This window comes from Plectrocnemia conspersa, unplaced genomic scaffold, assembly GCF_051122295.1.
Source record: "Plectrocnemia conspersa isolate PC_06_02 unplaced genomic scaffold, ASM5112229v1 ptg000013l, whole genome shotgun sequence".
NCBI classification, from domain to species: Eukaryota; Metazoa; Arthropoda; class Insecta; order Trichoptera; family Polycentropodidae; genus Plectrocnemia; species Plectrocnemia conspersa.
In genome coordinates, this window is record NW_028277177.1 from 22,832,369 (window position 1) to 22,852,851 (window position 20,483).

The following is a 20,483-nucleotide window of genomic DNA, read 5'->3' on the forward strand; positions in this document are numbered from 1 at the left end:
GTAACGGTTGGTTTTACAATTTTAAAATGAGGTATCTTTTCATATTATTAAATTTACTGGAGAATCGGCTGATGCGGATAAAAATGCTGCAAAAGAATTTATTTCCTAATTATCCAAAATTATTGAAGATGTAGAATATTCCTCTAGCCAAATATTTAATGAATATGAGACAAGTTTATTTTGGAAAACTCTTTAACAATGGAAAACATTAATGAAGCCTTCACGTACCTTGACAAATTTTTAAATATTATGGAAGATTGTGATCCCAATGGAGAACGCATATCTCAAGTGCGTGGGGCGATCAATAAAAACATAGCATGTTATAAAATACTATATGAAGAAAAGAAAAAGAATAGTGGAAAACAGTTAACTCTTGATAACATTTCAAAGGTAACACCCGCAAACCCCACTTAAACGTGTCTCTTAAACATCTTATATTTACTTGATAAATAAATATTTTAAAATACACACAATTTCAGTTTTTTTTACTTCCCTCGACTTTCGTACATTCAACATTCGCACACATTTTCAGGAACCAAATATGTGCGACGGTCGAGGGCCGCCTGTACTATAAAAAGTATACTAATTTATATTAAAAAATATAAAATTAGGACACAAATAAGCAAAAGCATGACTAGCTAGTTAATTTATTTAGAAACTGGATATGTTTCTGTATTTTCATAAATCGTAAGCCAAAAAACAGCTACATATTTGTAACTTAATATAATCGATAAATATACCTATGTTTCAAACTTATAAATTTAAATTATTTATAGAGTTACCTTTAGCAGACAGGTTTGCAACATTGATTACAAAATATAATCTGCATGCGAAAATTTATCTGTATGCTGAACATCTGGATACTGACAGAAAAATTAGACAAATTACTTAAAAAGCTCACATTAATAGAAACTAAAATAATCTTTACAACTACGGAAATAATTTGAGGAAAAATGTGAAATAATTTAAAGTTTAATATATTAAATGCTCTAGTATTATAAAATATATATTTTTAAACGTAAAATATAAAAATACGTATGAACCTAGATTCATATTTTTACTTAATTTTTAGATTTTTCATAACTTTATAAATATAATAGCTATTCGAATAGTTAACTAAATAGCAATTATTTGGAAATCATACTCTACAAGTGCTATCAAACACCCGTAATTTTCTCATGGTTATTTTATTAAATGATATAAAAATTAAAAATAATATAAGAAAAAAATATATGGATACTTGATTGAATTATTATAACTTTTGCGTCAATCCAATTGTGTAACACTTATTAAGTTATAAAGTGATCTAATTAGAGTACTTGGAAAAGTTTTGCAATCAATATTTCACTTTGGATTTAATTTTCTTTAGCGTTCAAATTCATCAGAAAAATATTAAACAGGCCCGCAGGGTTAATGTGGAAGTTTCCGCGTGAATGCTACTGCCAAAAACGAGAGATGGTAATCGCGAAAGTGTAATTGAATGTTAATGAAGGAGATCTGGGGATTTGTTAAGGTTCGCTTAAGGCTCGTTCACAATTAGAGGAAAGAGTCTCTCCCTCATCTCGTCCCGAGAATCATATCTGCGTCGCAGTATCCCCTCGCCAACGAATAAATAAAAAATGCATTTAAGAAATTATATGCCGAAACAGCAAACCGCCCTGAGGGGACTACCGTCGAAATCCTCCGCCGCTTTTACTTAAGTCTAACAAATCTCTGAATATTCAAAATCTTTGTATACCCTAAGCCGAGATTAATATTCTTCGGTATAATCCCGCTGTTGCGGATGAGAGGTACACTTTTTGGAAGCAAGTCCGGCGGTTCGGCGTGCATCTCGGGGATGGTGGGAGGCGGCTGGGAGGATTTGCCCGACCTCCATGCTGCGACCCCTTTGAAAGCGGTCCGTTATGAAGTGAGAGCGCGGGCCAACTTTGTTATCGTACCAAATCTGCGAGACCCCCTTGTTTAAAGTGCGATAATCGAATTATTATTTATTTGTACTGCGCGAATCTTTGCGACGCCCGTGTAAATATTTGTACTGAGCGAGGATGCAAATTCGTGAAACGCGACAAACGGCAAGGCGAACGAGGCGAAAGAAAAAAAAACGCTTAAACGTCTCGCAAACCGCATTAAATACGAATCCGTTCCGGATGTTAGGGTAGTGACATAAAAATGTATCCAGTTATTAATTATAATTAAATAATAAAGAACAATACTATAACTTTTTGATAACGCGATAATTAGTTTAAATAATTAATAGAATCCGGAGCTTACAAACTTTGCTTCAACTTCATGTTGAAATCAAAAGCTCTGTTATTATATTTTATGAATAGCTTTACTTTGTATGTATGTATTTTACATAATATATTTTAAGATCACGTAATACATAAATAGGGAAGCAAAATGGAACATTAAAGAAAAATAAACACAAAAGTGTATACAATATTTTTATTTATAAACTATTCCACACTAATTAACTAATTTAAAAAAAATGTTTTGAGTCGAGATAAAAATCAAGAATCATAAGCAATAAATACGCATAGATAGTCGGATACCTAAAAAAACCTAGATGAAAATCGCATATGGACACCTAGTTTTCTTAAATTTATATCGTGTCTGGTAGATCAGAATAAGTGATTATTTTTTAATTATACTTTTGATTCATCACAATAGATTAAGTATTTCTAGATTTTCATAATATCACAAATAAATATCGTAATAAAATACATTATGTGTTCCTTGTGACTACAACTGTCACTAGCAACAGCCTAGGTAGGAGGTCGTGCATAGCTTTATGCAACTAACACTGCTTCTGTTGTCTAGTTTCTTTGGTATGTCTGAGCCAGTCACATGTTGCAATGAAAGTTTACAATAAATTGTGGCGACCACACATATAGGCACATTTAAAAAAGCGATTTTATCATTGTTAATGACCGTGACAAAAAACGTTCATTCATTAACAATGAGACAAACATCATGGCACAAGAGGGATTTCTTTTGACTATACACAACACAGGTCGTTAAGAGAATCCTTTTTGTGATAAAACATTACGGACTTGATCAATCACCACAATGCAAACCCTTTCTGAAGAATTCGAAAGTCTGGAGCAAAGCAAAAAATTCGCATTCGGAAATACACATCCGATTTCTCGAATTCTATGAAATCACTGCAGCGATTAACTAGGAGATCGATGCACAATCGCGATTGGCCAGTTAGCGTGCATCCCCCTAAAGGATATAAGCCCGGACTCCGATGAGGAGAAGGCAGACGGTCCGAGATACGAGACAAGAGACGGCCCAGACAGCAAACCCAGCGACGCAGACGACCAGAGAGCCAAGATCTACCAGCAGCCATCCAGAGAAACCAGCCACGCGCTCTCACCGACGGACCTGAAGATCACACCTGACACTCGCCACACGCAGCCACAGAGCCCTGAGACATCATCACCTGCACATCTTCATCGCGAGAAACGTCCATAGTCAAAATTGTAATTATAACTTAATAAACAAACTAATAGGATTAACCGAAGAGTTTCATTGGCCGCGAGGTCAACCACCCCTAAGGCTACGCCCCCTAAAAAATAATTTTTCATTTTCGTCATTCCCGCTGATAACGATTACGTATCGATGATCTAAATTGATTTCACAGGAAGAACATCAAGTTCAATTATATAATTTACTAGCATCTGCCAGATAAATTATATTTTCACTGGTCAAAATATATATTTAGCTATGAAAATATATTCCGGAATAATTTTACTAAAATTACATATTTTAAAAAATATTTTTGTGATAGATTCGAGACTGTTTTTTATTATTACTTTCTTTGAGGGGATAACGCGAGAATTTCTGGTTTAGAATCAAAGATGTCATTTCAGATTTTTCAGGGGTGGGGGAGGGAGAATGTTAGTAGTCGCTCAGTAGTTGTTTTTATTAATATTTTGATTTCATTTAAATTCATGATATTTCAATAAATGACATGCATTTTTTTGGCCAAATGTCTACCTGTCCATCCCCCTGTCATTTTTTATATATTCCTCGTATTATATATCATACACGAATGGAATCTGTAATTGAATAATATAGCTAATTGAACATAGCTGCAATTTATATAGAGGGACTCTGGCCCGGAAGGAAGGAAACAACGCGGTAGTTTTGCACATGGGTAAATCGCTGCCAAGAACGGTAAATTAGAGCAAGTATTAAGCCCGGGACTTGGCGCGCTACTTACTACTTGTCGTGTCGGAAGTAAATTTAACGCGATACGTTCATAATACACGGTTACTGGAAACTTCCCACCGCTTTTGGATGGTCCGCCCCGGCGACATGCAACCGTTGAACTCAAGCTATGAACCAACTTTGCGAAAGAGCGCGGAAACCGACGACAACAAAAAAAGAAATCTGATACCATATTCTAATAATCAAAGTATCGACAGCAAGGGGATGAAGAGAGATTGAGAGAAGAGAGCAGGTGGTTGCAACAATCTAGGTAAGGTAATGCCTGATACGGACAAGCTTCGGCGTGATGCATCTTTATGACCAAACTTTGCTAATACTCTCTCCACCCACGAACATCCATATAAGACGGGAACTTCACGCATAATGTACAGCCAAGTTTCCGAGCTCGGCGAATGGTTAATCTATTGCTTCTACGTAGGTTTGACCGCAACTTGTTAATCACGCAGAGTGCTTTGGGATGAGCTTAGCGTTGAAAAAATATAGAAGATTAATAAAGTTTGATGAGTTTAAAAGATTGAAAAGGCTTTATAAATTTATCTACTTTTAAACGCATCACAATCGTAATCAAACAAACTGATTATAAGTCGATGTTTATCTAAGCTGCTTTTGAAAGCATCATTTATTATTTCGTAACATGTTTAGTGATTAATTATTTCGTTTTGTTTATTGTTTGATTAACACCTTTCAAGAATGTTTAATATATTATATATAAACACAAAACAACACTTTGATGTAGGTTTTGAATTATACGACCCAATTCGCGACACATAATATATAAAATAAAATAGATAATTAAAAATCAATTTTACTTACTGTTTTTAGTGAACGTGACGATTTTGAGGACCTTTCCGTAACGCTGGAATATCGTGTGTAGGACGTCCAACACGATGGGATACAGCATGTGCTCTATGATGACACGCAGGACTGTATTGGGTCCTCCTTGGATGTCAGCAGGAGCTGAGGGTAAACCTCCGTTGGTGGCTGGGGTGGTTCCGGTTGCTCCTGGGGTCAACGCTTGTGCGGCTTGTAAAGCGGCTTGGGCGGAAGCCGACTGAAAGACCAGAAATTAAAAATGATAATAAATCAACATGAAAAATTCCTATGTACACGCAAGGATATAAAAGCGAGGCGGAATTGTATATATTATATAATAGTTTCAGAGTTACAAAATAATATTAACAAAAATTCATTGACTGCAGAATCATTTTCATACGAAAGCCTGAAGGATACACACAACGTAGCAAAACGAAAATAATCCTTTCGGCGAAGTATTATAGAAGAACAGGTGGAATAGGGGTATGGGGTTTGGAAGGATAAAGCACACGTTGTGCGGAACAAAACATTATTAGGAGCCCATTAGGCTTTTGTAATTTAACGTGTCGTACGACCGACCCCTCATCCACCCCAACAATAATGGGAGGAAATTCTGCTTCATTATACCTACATATTTCATGAGCCAATTATGTAATTTCGGAATTCTGAACATCTATGTATACACACACATAAAGAACACACATGCAAATACACTATGTGACTGATACTCGGCGAATTAAATGATTACATAATTAAACGTCATTAGCGCACGCGCGATCTGCGTTACAAATTATTATTTGATCGGTGAATATATGATATTGCATACAATACAACACAAAATGTTTGTTTTAGGCTTTCATGGAAAATCTATTAATTAAGTAACTACTCTGCGTAGTTGAATAAAAGTATATTGTATAAGGGAGCTTTTGAAATGATTGATACGTTTCAATGTTGTAAATTCAGCCGAAACCATTCATCCTAAAAGCTGGCAACAAATTGGATATGAGGTTAATTTGGTACGTATCTCAAAACGTAACTACAATTTACTGCGATTAAACAAATAGTTTTATTTGTTGTATAGAATTTATTAGCTGCAATTTTTATTTATATATAATAAAAACCAATAAAAAAATATGCTTATAAAAAAAATATTATCTTATAATACAATAAAAGCAGAACTTATAATGTATTTTTAGAGATTTGATAAAATTCTAATGACGGAATGGTATTTACAAAATTTAGTTTTAGAGATTTTTGAAAATCATAACTGTCCACTACACAATTAAAAATAAAAAAAAATCATTGATTTTGTGACTAAAGGTGAAACTTAAATAAAAACATTTTTTTTTAAATGACATGAGTGAGAAACTGAAAAACTTCAGTATTGATACGAACAAAAAGAAATCAAGGACTCGTAAACTTCACACGATTAGAGACAAAGATGTAAATTATTAGACGTTCTGATAGCGGTGAATCTTTTGCTTCAATTTTACAAAATAAAAATATAATTTACGAATACGTTCAAAATTGTGGAAATTAAAGATATATTTCCACAATCTTTAAGGATATGTTTCCAAAAAAACACGGCGAAAAAAAACATGGATAAAATGGAAAAATCTTTGTTATTATGGATCGATGACCAACATCAAAAAGATGTCCCAAAAGTATTTAAATTATTCAAGAAAAAGCTCTTTGTTTGCACAAAGATTGGAAGGATAGATTAAAAAAAGATTTTAACACGGTTTTTCAAGCAAGTAACGGTTGGTTTTATAATTTTAAAATGAGGTATTCTTTTCATAATATTAAATTTACTGGAGAATCGGATGATGTGGATAAAGATACTGCAAAAGAATTTATTTCTAAATTATCCATAATTATTAAAGATGGAGAATATTCCTCTAGCCGAATATTTAATGTAGATGAGACATATTATTTTGGAAAAATCTTTAACAATGAAAAATATGAATCAAGCCTTCACGCATCTTGACAATTTTTTAAATATTATGGAAGATTGTGATCCCAATGGAGAATGCATATCTCGAGTGCGTAGAGCGATCAATAAAGACATGGCATGTTATAAAATACTATATGAAGAAAATAAAAAGGATAGTGGAAACAAACTCTTGATAACTTTTCAAAGGAAACACCCGCAAACCCCACATAAACATGTCTCTTAAACGCCTCTTAAACATCTTATATTTACTTAATAAATAAATATTTTAAAATACACACAATTTCAATTTTTTTTAGTTGAACTACTTTCGAACATACAACATTCGCACACATTTTCAGGAACCAATTATGTGCGAAAGTCGAGGACCGCCTGTTTTAGGGTTTCCATTATTTTTCAACATATTTTTTTTTGATGCATACCCACTCAATTTTTTCGTTTTATGTTAAAACACTCAGAAATTAAGTGTATTATTGTTTGAACTGCGTTAACTCGTTAAACATATTAAGACTTGCACAGTTATAAGAAGAACAATGTCCGTGGAATTACAAAGTCCGAAAAAACATATATTTTTAATAGGGGACTTGTGTCACAAAATATTGGGGTACAAACTTCCGTTAAACCAGCAAGTTCTTGCAGTGCTATTAGGTTAAAGTAACAGTCAGTGAAATCGCAAATCTCGCCATTCGTGAATGTGTTATATTTTAGAAAAAGGCTAGATTATCCAAGAAATCTTTACCTAAGTGTGTGAGAAAACTTTTAAACTTGTATCAACTTTGGAGGGACCTGCAAAAATATGCCAAAAACCCCAAGATGTTTACGAAGTAGATGTTTAAAAACAATTGAGAGAACCAAGTTGACATTGCACGCGCAGATGCACTTCAGTTAATGAAAATATAAGATAAGAACTATTTGTAACGATAGCGTCACAGAACGGACTTACTTGGAGTTGATGGAAAATTTGCTGAAAAAGAGGAATGTGCGTGACAAAGGGCGTTAGCATAAGAAATGCGGCGGATAAAATATTTTTCTACTGCAGAATATTATTTTACTGTTTCTAATATTTAAGACGATTCTATTGTACATCCAGGGTAAATAAAAATGCTGAAAATTCACAAGTGAAGTTGTAACTACGACAGAAAAAGCACAATCTATTGCGAAACGAGATAGGAAATATTTTATTTGAGTATAAAAGACGCAGTTTTCTGCTGGCAAAAATCGATTCTGCTGGCAAAAACAGACGATTTTCTAATAAATAAATCATCTATAAAAAAAACGAAAGAAACGCTGTATAGAATCCACGACAAAAGCAATAAAATCGTGTTTTCGTCGTCGTAGTGAAAAATCTTGGTTATCTAGCTTTCATATTAGGACTTTTTATAAATAAGTGGGAATCGAAACGAATGAAGAAAGCATATCTAAACCGAATTTCAACCAATAGGAGAGCGCAAAAAATAATTATCCTTTCTCAGAAGGCAAAAATCCACGTCAAAAGCAATAAAATCGCGCCGTCAAGTTATGAGGAACGCGTTTTATTTAGACGAACCATTAGTTATTCGTGTATATAACGCTCTAGTTCCTAGCATTCTTGACTCAAGATCTATAATTTAGAACCTTTTAGATAGTTCGAGAACATCAATAAAATATTATTGGTATCAAAGTTTCTGTGTGTATATGATGATATATTGTAGTATCGATTTTTGTTCGCGTCTCATTACATATACAATAGTATAAATTCAGTTTCACAAAAATGTTATATTATAGTTTGTTGTGCCTTTGATTGTATCCTTTTTTCAATTTTTTGTCGATCTGTTCCAACTCAACGAGCGCGAGAGACGTTTCTATCCGAGCGGAAGAAATAAAAACAATTTTTAGGTAAGGATCGGAAAGAATCAGATCAGAGCAGGAAGCTGTCGCTATCGGTAACGTCTGGCTGTCAGGGGTTCCCAAGAAAGGTAACAATCTACAGAAGAAAGACGGGGGCAAGATCAAAGAGGGGGGATTTTTCTTTCTGGGTTTATTATATATTAATATGTGCACACACGCGAGGCCAACAATGGCCGAAATCCATCGGAAGAAAAATAACGAAAGCCTATCGTCGATTATTTTTCAGAGTCAGAAAGCCGAATCCGAGTCACTCGCTACCGTTGCTACGAGAATTTTATTTATTTTCTTTTTTTCGGGTAAGGGCAGCATCCGCAATTAATCGCCGAAGATGGATTCGCTCCAGGGGGATTTAACATATGACTGCTAGCTAGCGCGGATAATGCGATATGTACGTTATATAATATGGATGGAGGTTCAATCATAACGATGGATACATGTTTAATATATAAAATCAAATATGTATAGATTATTAAAAAAAAATTCTAATATTCAATTATATTTTAATATACATATATATCAGTGTTTTTTCGTGGACGTATATTCGTTAGACCAAAAGTCAGTGGAGCTTTTGTCGTGAAACTTCTATATTATATAATCATATTTATTTATATTATATTATTAATTTAATATCAAAAAAGTCACCCTTTTCTTATAGAATATATAAACATTTTCTTGGGAAATAAGTTTTTTGATATATTAAGAGTTAATATGACTGGACCAATTCAGGTTTGCCGTATATTTTTATATTAACATTGAATAATACAAAGATTTTTGTACCTATAACCTTATAGTATATAATATTATTCTGAGGTTTGACATACCCTTAAGAATTCACGTTTAAAAATAACACTGATAACACAAATAGAATCTGCTTCGTATTTTATTATTTATTTTTAAGAGTCAGGCAACATCTGCAGTCTTTGCAGGTGAAATGGAATGCCAGATTAAACGACGCTCGATGGATTAATAGAAGTGGTGTTACCAACATGGTGAAAAAAAGGTTGTTCGGGACATTCGCCAGTGGCGGGGGTGGTATTGAATTAGTAATGAGACCTACCCTTAGGGGAGTGGGCGGTTCGAATCTAACCACCTAGCCGGAGTGGATTAAAATAACCTTTTTTGTGGATGCGCGCATAGTTAAAAACGATATTTTATTAGGCGCTCCGGGGTTAAGTCCTTAGAGAGTAATTCTCGCGGCGATTGGACGGATAAGGGCGACAATGTACACACAGTCTTTGGAGAACAATTCGTTTGAGAACACTTTAAGGGAGGCGTATGAAAATATTGCAGAGCCCTTCCTCTCCTCCGCGCGCTTATAATTGAGGCAATTTAATTAAAACCGAATAAACTAAGCGTTCGCGTAAAATTCATTACGTCGACAATGCTGGTGTGTATTTTTATGCGTGTGTGTACATACGAATATGTATGTGTGTTTTGTAGATGTGTATATAATGGGCTGCGGATTAAGTCGTAAAGATGCTGCGTTACTTTTGTGTATTATTTTATTTATTTTTTTGAGCAAGGAAGAAATTAAATCCTCATCCAGAGTTTTTATGGTTGGTATTATTCTGATTATAGGATAGACCGGTATGTATAATATATGAAAAAATAGTATAAAATTGTTTTTGAAGTATTCGAAAGTATACTATATTTGTAGTTTTTTACAATCAATATTATATTATTTTATCAAATGCTAAAATTATTAAAAAAACATTTATTTAAGCTTATAAAAGTTCTTGATTGCAAGTCAAAAATCGAATATGTATTATTTTATGTCACAAAAATCTCATAAATATGTTAAGGAATCGAGTGCTCAAGGGACATGGATAAATGTGTAATAAATTAGATTAATAAGTTTTAAAACAACATAAAAAACAGATAATAAAAAATAATACACAAAGGATTTACGTCTTCTTTATAAAATACAACGTAGAACATTTTTTCAATTTTGCTGACGTGTCGTTTTTATACGAGTATATGAATAGATGCGAGCGTATATTTTTTTTTTCAATTATAAAAGCTTTCATATTCTTCCGGGATAATAATCGCACAAAATGATTGTCTCGTTCAGCTTAAACGAATTACCAAAAGGATACAAATGTACATAAATAATCTAATTATAATATATAATACATGCGTTTATATGTTATACGTAGGTAAGACAGAGCTCAACTTTTTGGCAGGAATTTTAAAGAGACATTGCGAAGGGTTTCGAATTACACCTAACAAAGTCGTAAATCCGAAATTGACGTTTTGTCGGCGCATTTTAACCCTTTGCTGCCACGTTCTTTCGCCAATTAGCCCTTTCGTCGGCGATTAACCGCGGCCTCCGGTGTCCCGTAATATTTCGCAGAAAACAGTTAAAATGTGTCGTCTAATCCCGCGAAACGGAAATTTTATTCGCGCCCCGCGTGCCTCGACTCGTAAAAATGTTAAGGCTCCATATTTCGGTGTGTTCGAGGTCCTCTGTAAAAGAAGACGAACAAGAAGATTTAGAAGGGCTTCTCGACGAAAATATCCCCCGGGCCACTAGCAGGCGCGACAGTACCAATTAATTTTCAACGTTTAATTAAACCGATTTCTGGTAATAAATAACATGAATCGATAAGAAAGGGCTGTGTTATTTTCATTTTGTATCATCGAAAAACAAGGGTGATTCCAATTTGTAATGCTTTTTGAAGAAAGAAAGAAAAACAAGCTGTCGGTAACTAATTGAGAAATTTGTTTTTGTAATTAAATTGTCAGATATAAAAGGATGTTTTGATTTTTTTCCCCGTTGATTATTGTATTTTAAATGTCATTAAGAAGTCTATTTATATTAAATTATTTAAATAAGTCACATAAAAAAAATATAAAACATTAAAAAAATATTTAGATACTAGATTAGATTATTTTTCAATACAATAAATTATATATGTGTTTATTACTAAATTTAGTAAAATAATATGTTGGCTTTATTTATTCATATATTTTTCATTTAAGAAATTTAGCAATGAAGTTCTAGAAAATACGACTTGTGCTTAATAAAATTCCAATTTGTTTTTTTTTTTAAGTTTTCATGAAAAATTATTGTGAAGCCAATACGCGTAGTTATAATTTTTTTATTAACTTATTGCAGGATAGTCTTAAATTTATAGTTTGCCTTGAATTTTAAAATACACGTTAAAGCACAATGTTAAATATTACATAAATTAATCAGAAATCCAAACGTCGTACCATGAAATTATCTTGTTATTAATTTATTTATTGCAAATGTTTTAGCTCAATGCGTTATAATTAAAACTAACAATTAAGTAGTGAGATACCAGACAAAAAAATATAAAGCAATGACATCTGTTTTACTAATTAAAAAAAATTATTACAGCTTGCAATCAATAGACTATGCACTACTTATTCATCATGAATAATAATCACTAAGTCCAATCTCTTAGACACGATAAAAAAAACATAAGGTTCAAATGAGAATAAGAATTGAATTATATTTACATATATAATAATCACTAATTTTATTTTTTCAGACACCATACATATGGGATTTAAATTTAGGTCTTTCAGGTTATACCACTGATCCCAAATGGTTAGTTTACTCTCATATCATTTCACGTTATTTTGTGAGATAGGCAAAGGATTCAGTAGTTACTTGAATGGTGTTGTCGAGAATTAACTATTTTTATTTTATAGTAAAAACATTAGTAAGCGTCCCATAAAAATGTAGTTTGATTATAAATTATGTCTTGGTATTTTTAGAAAATGGATAAATATTAAAATTGTGAAAATATTTATTTTACTAAATTTTTGAAAAGTAGTAGTGGCAAAATAAGCAGAAAATTCATTGAATACGCGCCATAACGACAGTTACTGTAAAAAATATTATTAAAGTGCATGATTTTACGTTGGGTCATAAAAAAACAGGACTGTGTTTTGAACTAAAAATGGAAACAATATCAAATTTCAAGGGATTTTTTTAGCTAAGATTCAGTCTAACATATATTTTTTATTGTCAATTTGTTACCAGGGAGTTGCCGATTAACAATTGGAGTCCAAAATGCACACAAGTTGAAAGCTGTTCCATTAGTAAGCAAGAACGTGCCTTTATATTTATAGGACGATCATGGAATTTTAAGAAGCAATTACTACTATGTCCTTTAGACATATTACGATATATTATTGATAAAATATGATCCAGAATTTAACAAAACAAATCTTATTACATTACAACAACGCTTTAAGAATCAAACGCCCATAAAATTTACAACGAAAATATGTTTTCCAATTATTTTTTTAAGACTAAGACTTTTATATATTTTACAACACCTAAAAGAGAATTAAGACAAAAGTAAATAGCCGAATTATCTATTGAAGATTGATAACGGGATAATGGCAACAGAATCTTTATATGAGATGTGTTTAACTTTAAAAAATAAATAAATACGATTGTCTTTCTACAATATTTAGTTCTATAAACTTTATCATGATCTATCATAGATCAGCATTACTGCCTCTAAGATTCTAGCAGCAGGTTGAAAAAATATTATTCAAATTGTGGTACTGCAATATATTATTATTAAAAGTTTTGAAAATATTTATATGTACTACTACTGATTTAAACTGTTTGATTTCCACAAAAAAAATATATTAAAAACATTTTATAAGCTTCAAAACTTATTAATTGATATAGAATTATTTGTATTGTTACCTATTTATTAAACCATTTTACAAAAGGCATCTAATACTTATTGTTATTATTATACAAAGTAACCTTTAATACACAGCGTAAGAACTTATCTTTAATATAATACCATTTTCAGAGAAATGTACGATGAAGATTGTAAGAGGATACGCAATAAACAGAACCAAAAAATTAATGGTAAACAAGGCTTCAATTATAAACCTGTTAGGGTGCGGGATAAAATGTATTTTACATTGTAATATATTTTATATTGTGTCCATTCAGGGTTTTATTTTAATCGAATTGTCTAACATAATCCCGACGATCGAAAATTCATTAAAAAAACAGCACACAGAAATTAAACACATAAACAAAGGGATAAAGCGCAATATGGTCGGGCTTTTCGCTAAGCCTTTAGTTCAAAACTTGTAAATGCATTTTGTTCTAGGATCCTCACGCGGGACAAAGCTCTGTAAACAAAGGTGTCAAACGGCGGAGGGTCTCCCGCCAGGAGGAAGCTTTGTCGCTTATGAAAACATATCCCAGCCGGGTTTAACCGAGCCGGAGATCCTCTCTTCCTCTCTCCCGTGAAGCCTTCAGCGTTGATTCTTTTGACGTCACATTTTTGCAGCAACGCTTTATGCCTGACAAAAGTAACAAAGAAAAATGTGGCAATTTCTCTATTTAAAAGTACACCTGCCAAGTTAAAATATATACACCCAATTTGATACAGTTTATATATAGAAAATATAATAGTTTCATTTAAATAAATACTGTAAAGTTACTATGTATTCAATTTTATTTGGAAAAAAACTAAATGATTATTGAGTCTATTCTTGGGCATTTAAAATATATATTGTGATTAAACTACGACAGTTTTTTAAAAAAGATACATATAAAGCAATACTCGAAAATATAAATAAAAATCTATAATTTTATGTAGCAAATAGTATAGGTGTTTGAAATGCATTAAAATAAATTAAGAACAGTTTATAACTATTTCGCTCAAGAGTGTTGAAAAAGAAGTATTTTTTTACCAGGGAAAATGTGAAGTTGAAATATATTTGTATTATGAATAATATTTTTTCCTCTTATCATAATTTAAAATATATTTTGGTAACAGTTTTCAAAAATACTGAATCATCAGTATAAAAATATACTCTGATGGTAAAAGCTCTAGTAACAAAGACCAGCACATAACGTATTTTAAACGATGGGTTTTATAACGAAATTTATTTTAAAAATTTGGTATTGTTATATAAATTGTTTTTAAAAATGTTTGAATAAGCTGCTTAAATAAAAAGTTTTTTACCATAATGATTAAATTCTCAGAAAGAACAAATTAAAAATCTAGTTTTTTTATCACATGCAAAATAATCATCAGGTAATACAATATTTAATATTATAGCTTTATTAATATATTAGAGATTGACTAGCTATCTATTGTATATATGATATTTTTGTGAAAATATCTATTTACAGATAAAATAGCAGAATAATGAATATTATTTGCGTCTGAGTTTCATGCGAATTGTTGTTTCCCTATTTTGTTATTAATATTACAATTGATCGTATCGCGTTGCACAAGCGGCTACCATATCGCACAAATTGAAGATAACGTCGAAAATAGGTGAAATCTATATCTACTGTGTATAATACATACATATGACAATATCGAATAAAACAAATAAACGCAATACATACGATATGCACGATAATCAATATAAATAACCAAGGCAAATCTATATCCTTGAGTCGTTTTATGAAAGCAGAAATAGCCTTAGAAGCTGTTTTATATAACCATCTATGTATATAAGATGGAGAGCTTTATATATATAAATATAGAACAAGGCATTCTGTTGTGTTTATCCAGGAGATTTTTTTTATGTATATTATATTATATTTTATAAAAAAATACTTTTATGTTTGTGTATATGTACTTCTTAATCCACCACATAAACATATACGTGTATTATAAAATGTATTCGCATGAGATAAACGCGCCCTGCTTTATATAATTGTGCCCGTGCATATTATAAAGCACTTCCTTTGTAAGACGCTAACAAAAACAATCTTCTTCTTTACCGTTGTTGGTAATTATTATTAGGTTCAAAGGAGATTGTTATTCTCCACTCGTTTAAGCATTCGATACATTCCCGAGATTTTGCAAGTCGAATTAAACGAGTGTAAACGTTTATTGTTTGGCAACACAATATAAAATACAAGTATAAATCCTCATATTAAAGGATTTGCTATGTGACGCGATACTCGGTACTTTTATTAAATAAATATGAAATTAAATATCTCGAGTTTGTTCTAATTATATTTAATTAAATTGAAGATTTTGCCTTTATAGGTTTTTGTACATCGTAAATAACGATATATGAAAGTGGGTAACGAGGACGTTCATTACTATGAAGTACGCGATCTCAGGTACGATTTCTTTGATGTCTGCTCTTCAAAACCCGTTGAATTTCCAGTTCGCAATCTCACAAGACAGAATATTAACGTATTTCACGTGATTAAACGCATCTTATACTTAATGGTGTGTCTCATTGTGCGCGCGGTTCGAGCGAATTAGACAGAATTCCAGAAACTATATATATATATATATACGATACGTATTGTTGGAGGATCTTCCTTGGAAGATGTTGGATAAATGGGTGTATTTTGTCAATATTTTGAGTGCACTTACTGCATTGCTATGCGTCTGGTCGGTCTTGAGTTCTCTGTGGTTAGAAAACTGGACGTAAACTGCCCGACCACGTAGTTGGGCCATGCAACCGCTGAAGTACGTGACCATTGCTACGGCCGACGATTCGTCTGCCATCTCTAAGAACGCCTGAAAATATAAGAAATACGAATCGAAATTAATAATGAAAAATAAGGAATTCATAATATAATATCATTTTTTATTTATAATATATTTAACCCGTTCAACGCGAAGCTCGTCATATGATTTTTGCATAAATACTTGTCAATATAAGCTTCAAAAATCAGTTTTATTTATTATATACCAATTTTATTATGGTATAACAAAAATATATATTAATATAAATGCTACGAATTTAGGTTGTGAGTTTATTTAAGCATTGATATTCTTTTTTGTGTCATTTTTAATACTTTATATTTACGACTAAGCTCGGTTTTAATCATTTTTTGCGATAATAATTCGCGAAATGAGTGTTAAATAGGAACACTTATCTGTTATAATAAATCAAAATTAATATATTCTGATCTTTTAGAAACGATTTAAATTAAAAAAAAGCACTCAGATGCACATAAGATTTAAACCCAAGCTTTTTTGGTAATAATCACCAATTTAAACCACTAGTCTATCGTCTATCTATTTATCTTTATATTACGATCATAATAGTTTAGAGATTAATTTAGATCACTGTATATTATATAATATGTTTTAATGGTGATTTTTTATATTTTTTTAAAATAAAATTAAAAACAGAAAAGCACTGATTATTTTTTGATTAAATATCAGACGCGCTGGCAAACGAAAAGGTTAGATTAAAACATCTAACTTTAAACTAGCTTTGGTAATAGTACTAGAAAAAATATGCTTGGAACAATGCTTTTATATACAATATAAGATGTGCATTAAAATTGTTTCTTTTTTTTATTATTATTTTAAGGTATAATTATAGCTCATTGGTCTGTCAAGTAATCATGATCAGAGTTGTAATAAAAATAAAATATAATATTAATTTATTACTATTAATACTAATATTATTATTTTATAAAAATCTTAAGACGAGATAGCAAAGTAAATCTACCGTAATAGGTTTTTGAAGAAATATTTTTTTAGTATTGTGGCGACCACAGTTCGAAAGGGTTTTTGTCTCAAAACTTGCATTAATTTACTGTAACCAAAATTATTATCCATTTAAAGATAATAAGACAATAGTTTATCGGCAAAATAAATATTCATTAAAAACCTTATTAAGCTTTATTTTATGTAACCATAATACACTTTAAAAAATAATATTTTCGTTTAAGCTCGTCGATATAACCACGCGTCCTTGTCGACGGTCATATTTTAACCACAGCCGAATTCGATTACAATTTCACATCACTGCGCTAAATCCGGTTGTGTACACACACCGGGCCGTTTTAACCCCACGGCCGTAATGCCGAGTTAAGGGTGTGTGTTTTCCTATTTTTTTGCGCCCCCAAAAAAAACGACAAAGCGGTTTTTTAAACCTCCACCGTTAACGCAATTTTCACCCGGACGCGATCGGCTGATCCTTTGTTTTCGCTTTTTAACCCAGACTTTCCCCGGGCTTTCCGCGCGTTTTACTTTTTTTGTAACACGCAACATCGGCGGTTAAGCCCGGCGACAAGTTTCTTTCGTCGGCCCAGCCCTAAGATCCCGGCGCTGTGTGCGTGTCTTTTTTACACGTGTATATTTTATTTTTACACACTAGTAAATCCGCATAATGTAAAAGCTGCGAGCTTTCACGACGGTTTAACTTGTCTATAAATAATATACGTAGAGCTTTTTTAACGGCAGACCACACACACGCGTTATAAATTGATGTAAATGTTTATGCTTAGTAGTATATCTACATTAATTTACATAAACCAATAAACATTACATTAAATATAAATAATGTTACATACGAATATGCGTACTATTTTTATAATAATAATTAATTCTGTATTTTTATTATCAAGCTTCGATAAAGTTTTGCACTACCCTAAAATTGTAATTAAAATTACCATTTCAATTTAAACATAGTAGAATATTTGCTTAATCTGTCTTGTAAGTACAAAGCACGGATTGTTACATAATGTATGAAAACAATGTTATTTTATAATAAAAAATTTAAGCAAAATTCTTTAAGAGAAAAGTCGACGACGTTGATAAAAATCAAATTAAAAGTTTAAAGCATTGAAGGAAAGTTATACAAAAATATCGGTAAATATACATCTGCAGTATTTTTTGTTAAAAATCGATTAAGTTATATTTTAGGAATATAAAACAGGTTATTATTAGGTATACAATCGAGTGTTGCTTTAACTTTATAATTAATAAAAAGCACTAAATTTAATACGTTATAATATGAAAAAATATTCATTATTATTGGTATCAAATTATTGTAAATGATATATTATATAATCTATACTTCATTAATCAATTCTAGTAAATCATTTATTTTGTAGCAAAACATTCCTGTATTTATTTAGAAAATACGTAATTTTTAAAAATATAATTTAAAATATGTAATATTATTTATATCTTATAATTTATATTACAAACATCTCCATCAGTCGCTTGGCATTCTCATGATTAATTTTCATATTCATTAAACGTTAAATGTTAACAATTTGGTCAGAGAAGCGATCATTACATTTTATTGCATTTCCCATATATATATATATACATATAATAGTTTCGAATTCAATTTAAACTTTATGCTCAAATAACTCTCAAACAGTAAATTCGCGTATGTTTATAATTATATTATTTGTTCGCGTTATGAAACCGGTTCGAAACTATACCGATTAAAACCTTTTGAAAATCGGTGCGCACTGAAGGATTTGACTAATTAAATTGCTTTTCTTGCCATAGCAGGTGCAAATTTCCATTCGAGCACTCGCAATAGAAACAAGTTACACAGTATGAAATTAATTTGAATAACAGAATCTCGGCGCAAATTTATCGTCTGCCGGCTGAATGGAGTGCGAAAAAAACTTCATTCATTCACACAGCTCGTCTTCCATTCGGTTTATTTACTTTCCTCTCTTTTTTAATTCCATTTCATGATACGAAAGTTCTGCCGAGACTGAAAAATACGTACAATAGACAAAATTAATTAACGAGAAGCTGTTGTGTCGCACTGTGGTGATTATTGCAAAATAGTGTACGGTAAAAAAATCAAGAGCTTACGCTATAATGGGATATTTACAAAACAATGATAGTACAATAAAGATAATAATATTAAAAATTTATTCTTTCAAGTAACTAATTTGAGATTAATAAAATGTATTCAAGTGATCGCGTTAGAATATTTTTGGAATATTAAAACTTCGGTGTTTCGGAACAATTCTTCTCCCCTGTGCAAACTTTTATCAAACCGGAAAATCAGCAATTGAATTAAAAATTATCGATCAAATTAAAAGTTTTCCTCTCTGACATTATGTATATTGTATAACTTAACAAAGATTTTAACTTTGTATTCATAGAGAAAAAGGCGGATTAATAATTGAAATTTTATTAGAGTTATTTTTTATAGATAAACTACGATAAGATACTTTTGACTTTTTATCATATATTTTTTGTAACAAGAATAAGAAAAGTCAGTTTAGTCTGAGTTATAAATTTTATAATTGATACTTCTGATGTATCAGATACGACTCAATTGAATTATCTTAACCTTTATTTAATAAGCAGCGATTCCTTTGTTCGCAATGTTGGCTTAAAAAAAATCAAAATAATTAAAAAAGAAAAATCGACGGTATTTTTACAACACAAGAGCTAAACCGCGTTTAGAAAATGAGAGTATACAAATGTTTATAGAAATTTTAAGAAAAAAATACTTAAACACGTCTCACAGAATCAGGATTTTAATCTGTAGAGACGAATTACCTATATTTCTGATTAGTAAGTTTTTTAGTGAAAAACACACTTGATTTTTTTCAGTAAAAGTCAGTGCATAAAAAAAATTAAATCATGGATTTTTCTACACATTAATGGAAAATAGTCAGTGAAAACGGTATTTTAAAAGACCTTTACGAAAACTAAAATCTTGTCCTTAACGTCACAATTAGGTAAGTAAAAATAAAATATAAAATTTTGAATCATGCCAATCTACTAATATTGCAGAACACCATAAAAAACTTGCCTCTAGTTATTCGTAAATTAATCCGACACATTTATTTTTATTATTTCAACGGGCCGGTGTTAAAACC

General features: G+C 31.2%; 1 protein-coding gene across 3 annotated transcripts in view; it reads right to left on the reverse strand.

The window, feature by feature from the left end:
• heph (polypyrimidine tract-binding protein 1 heph) overlaps positions 1-20,483 on the reverse strand; it is a 413,796-nt gene that overhangs the window by 34,562 nt on the left and 358,751 nt on the right. For all 3 annotated transcript variants that reach the window (XM_088202338.1, XM_088202339.1, XM_088202337.1), the window contains 2 exons: positions 16,252-16,398; positions 5,050-5,287 (listed from right to left, as the gene is read on the reverse strand). In XM_088202338.1, the coding sequence (XP_088058464.1) occupies positions 5,050-5,287; positions 16,252-16,398 (385 nt within the window). The remainder of the gene's footprint in view (positions 1-5,049; positions 5,288-16,251; positions 16,399-20,483) is intronic.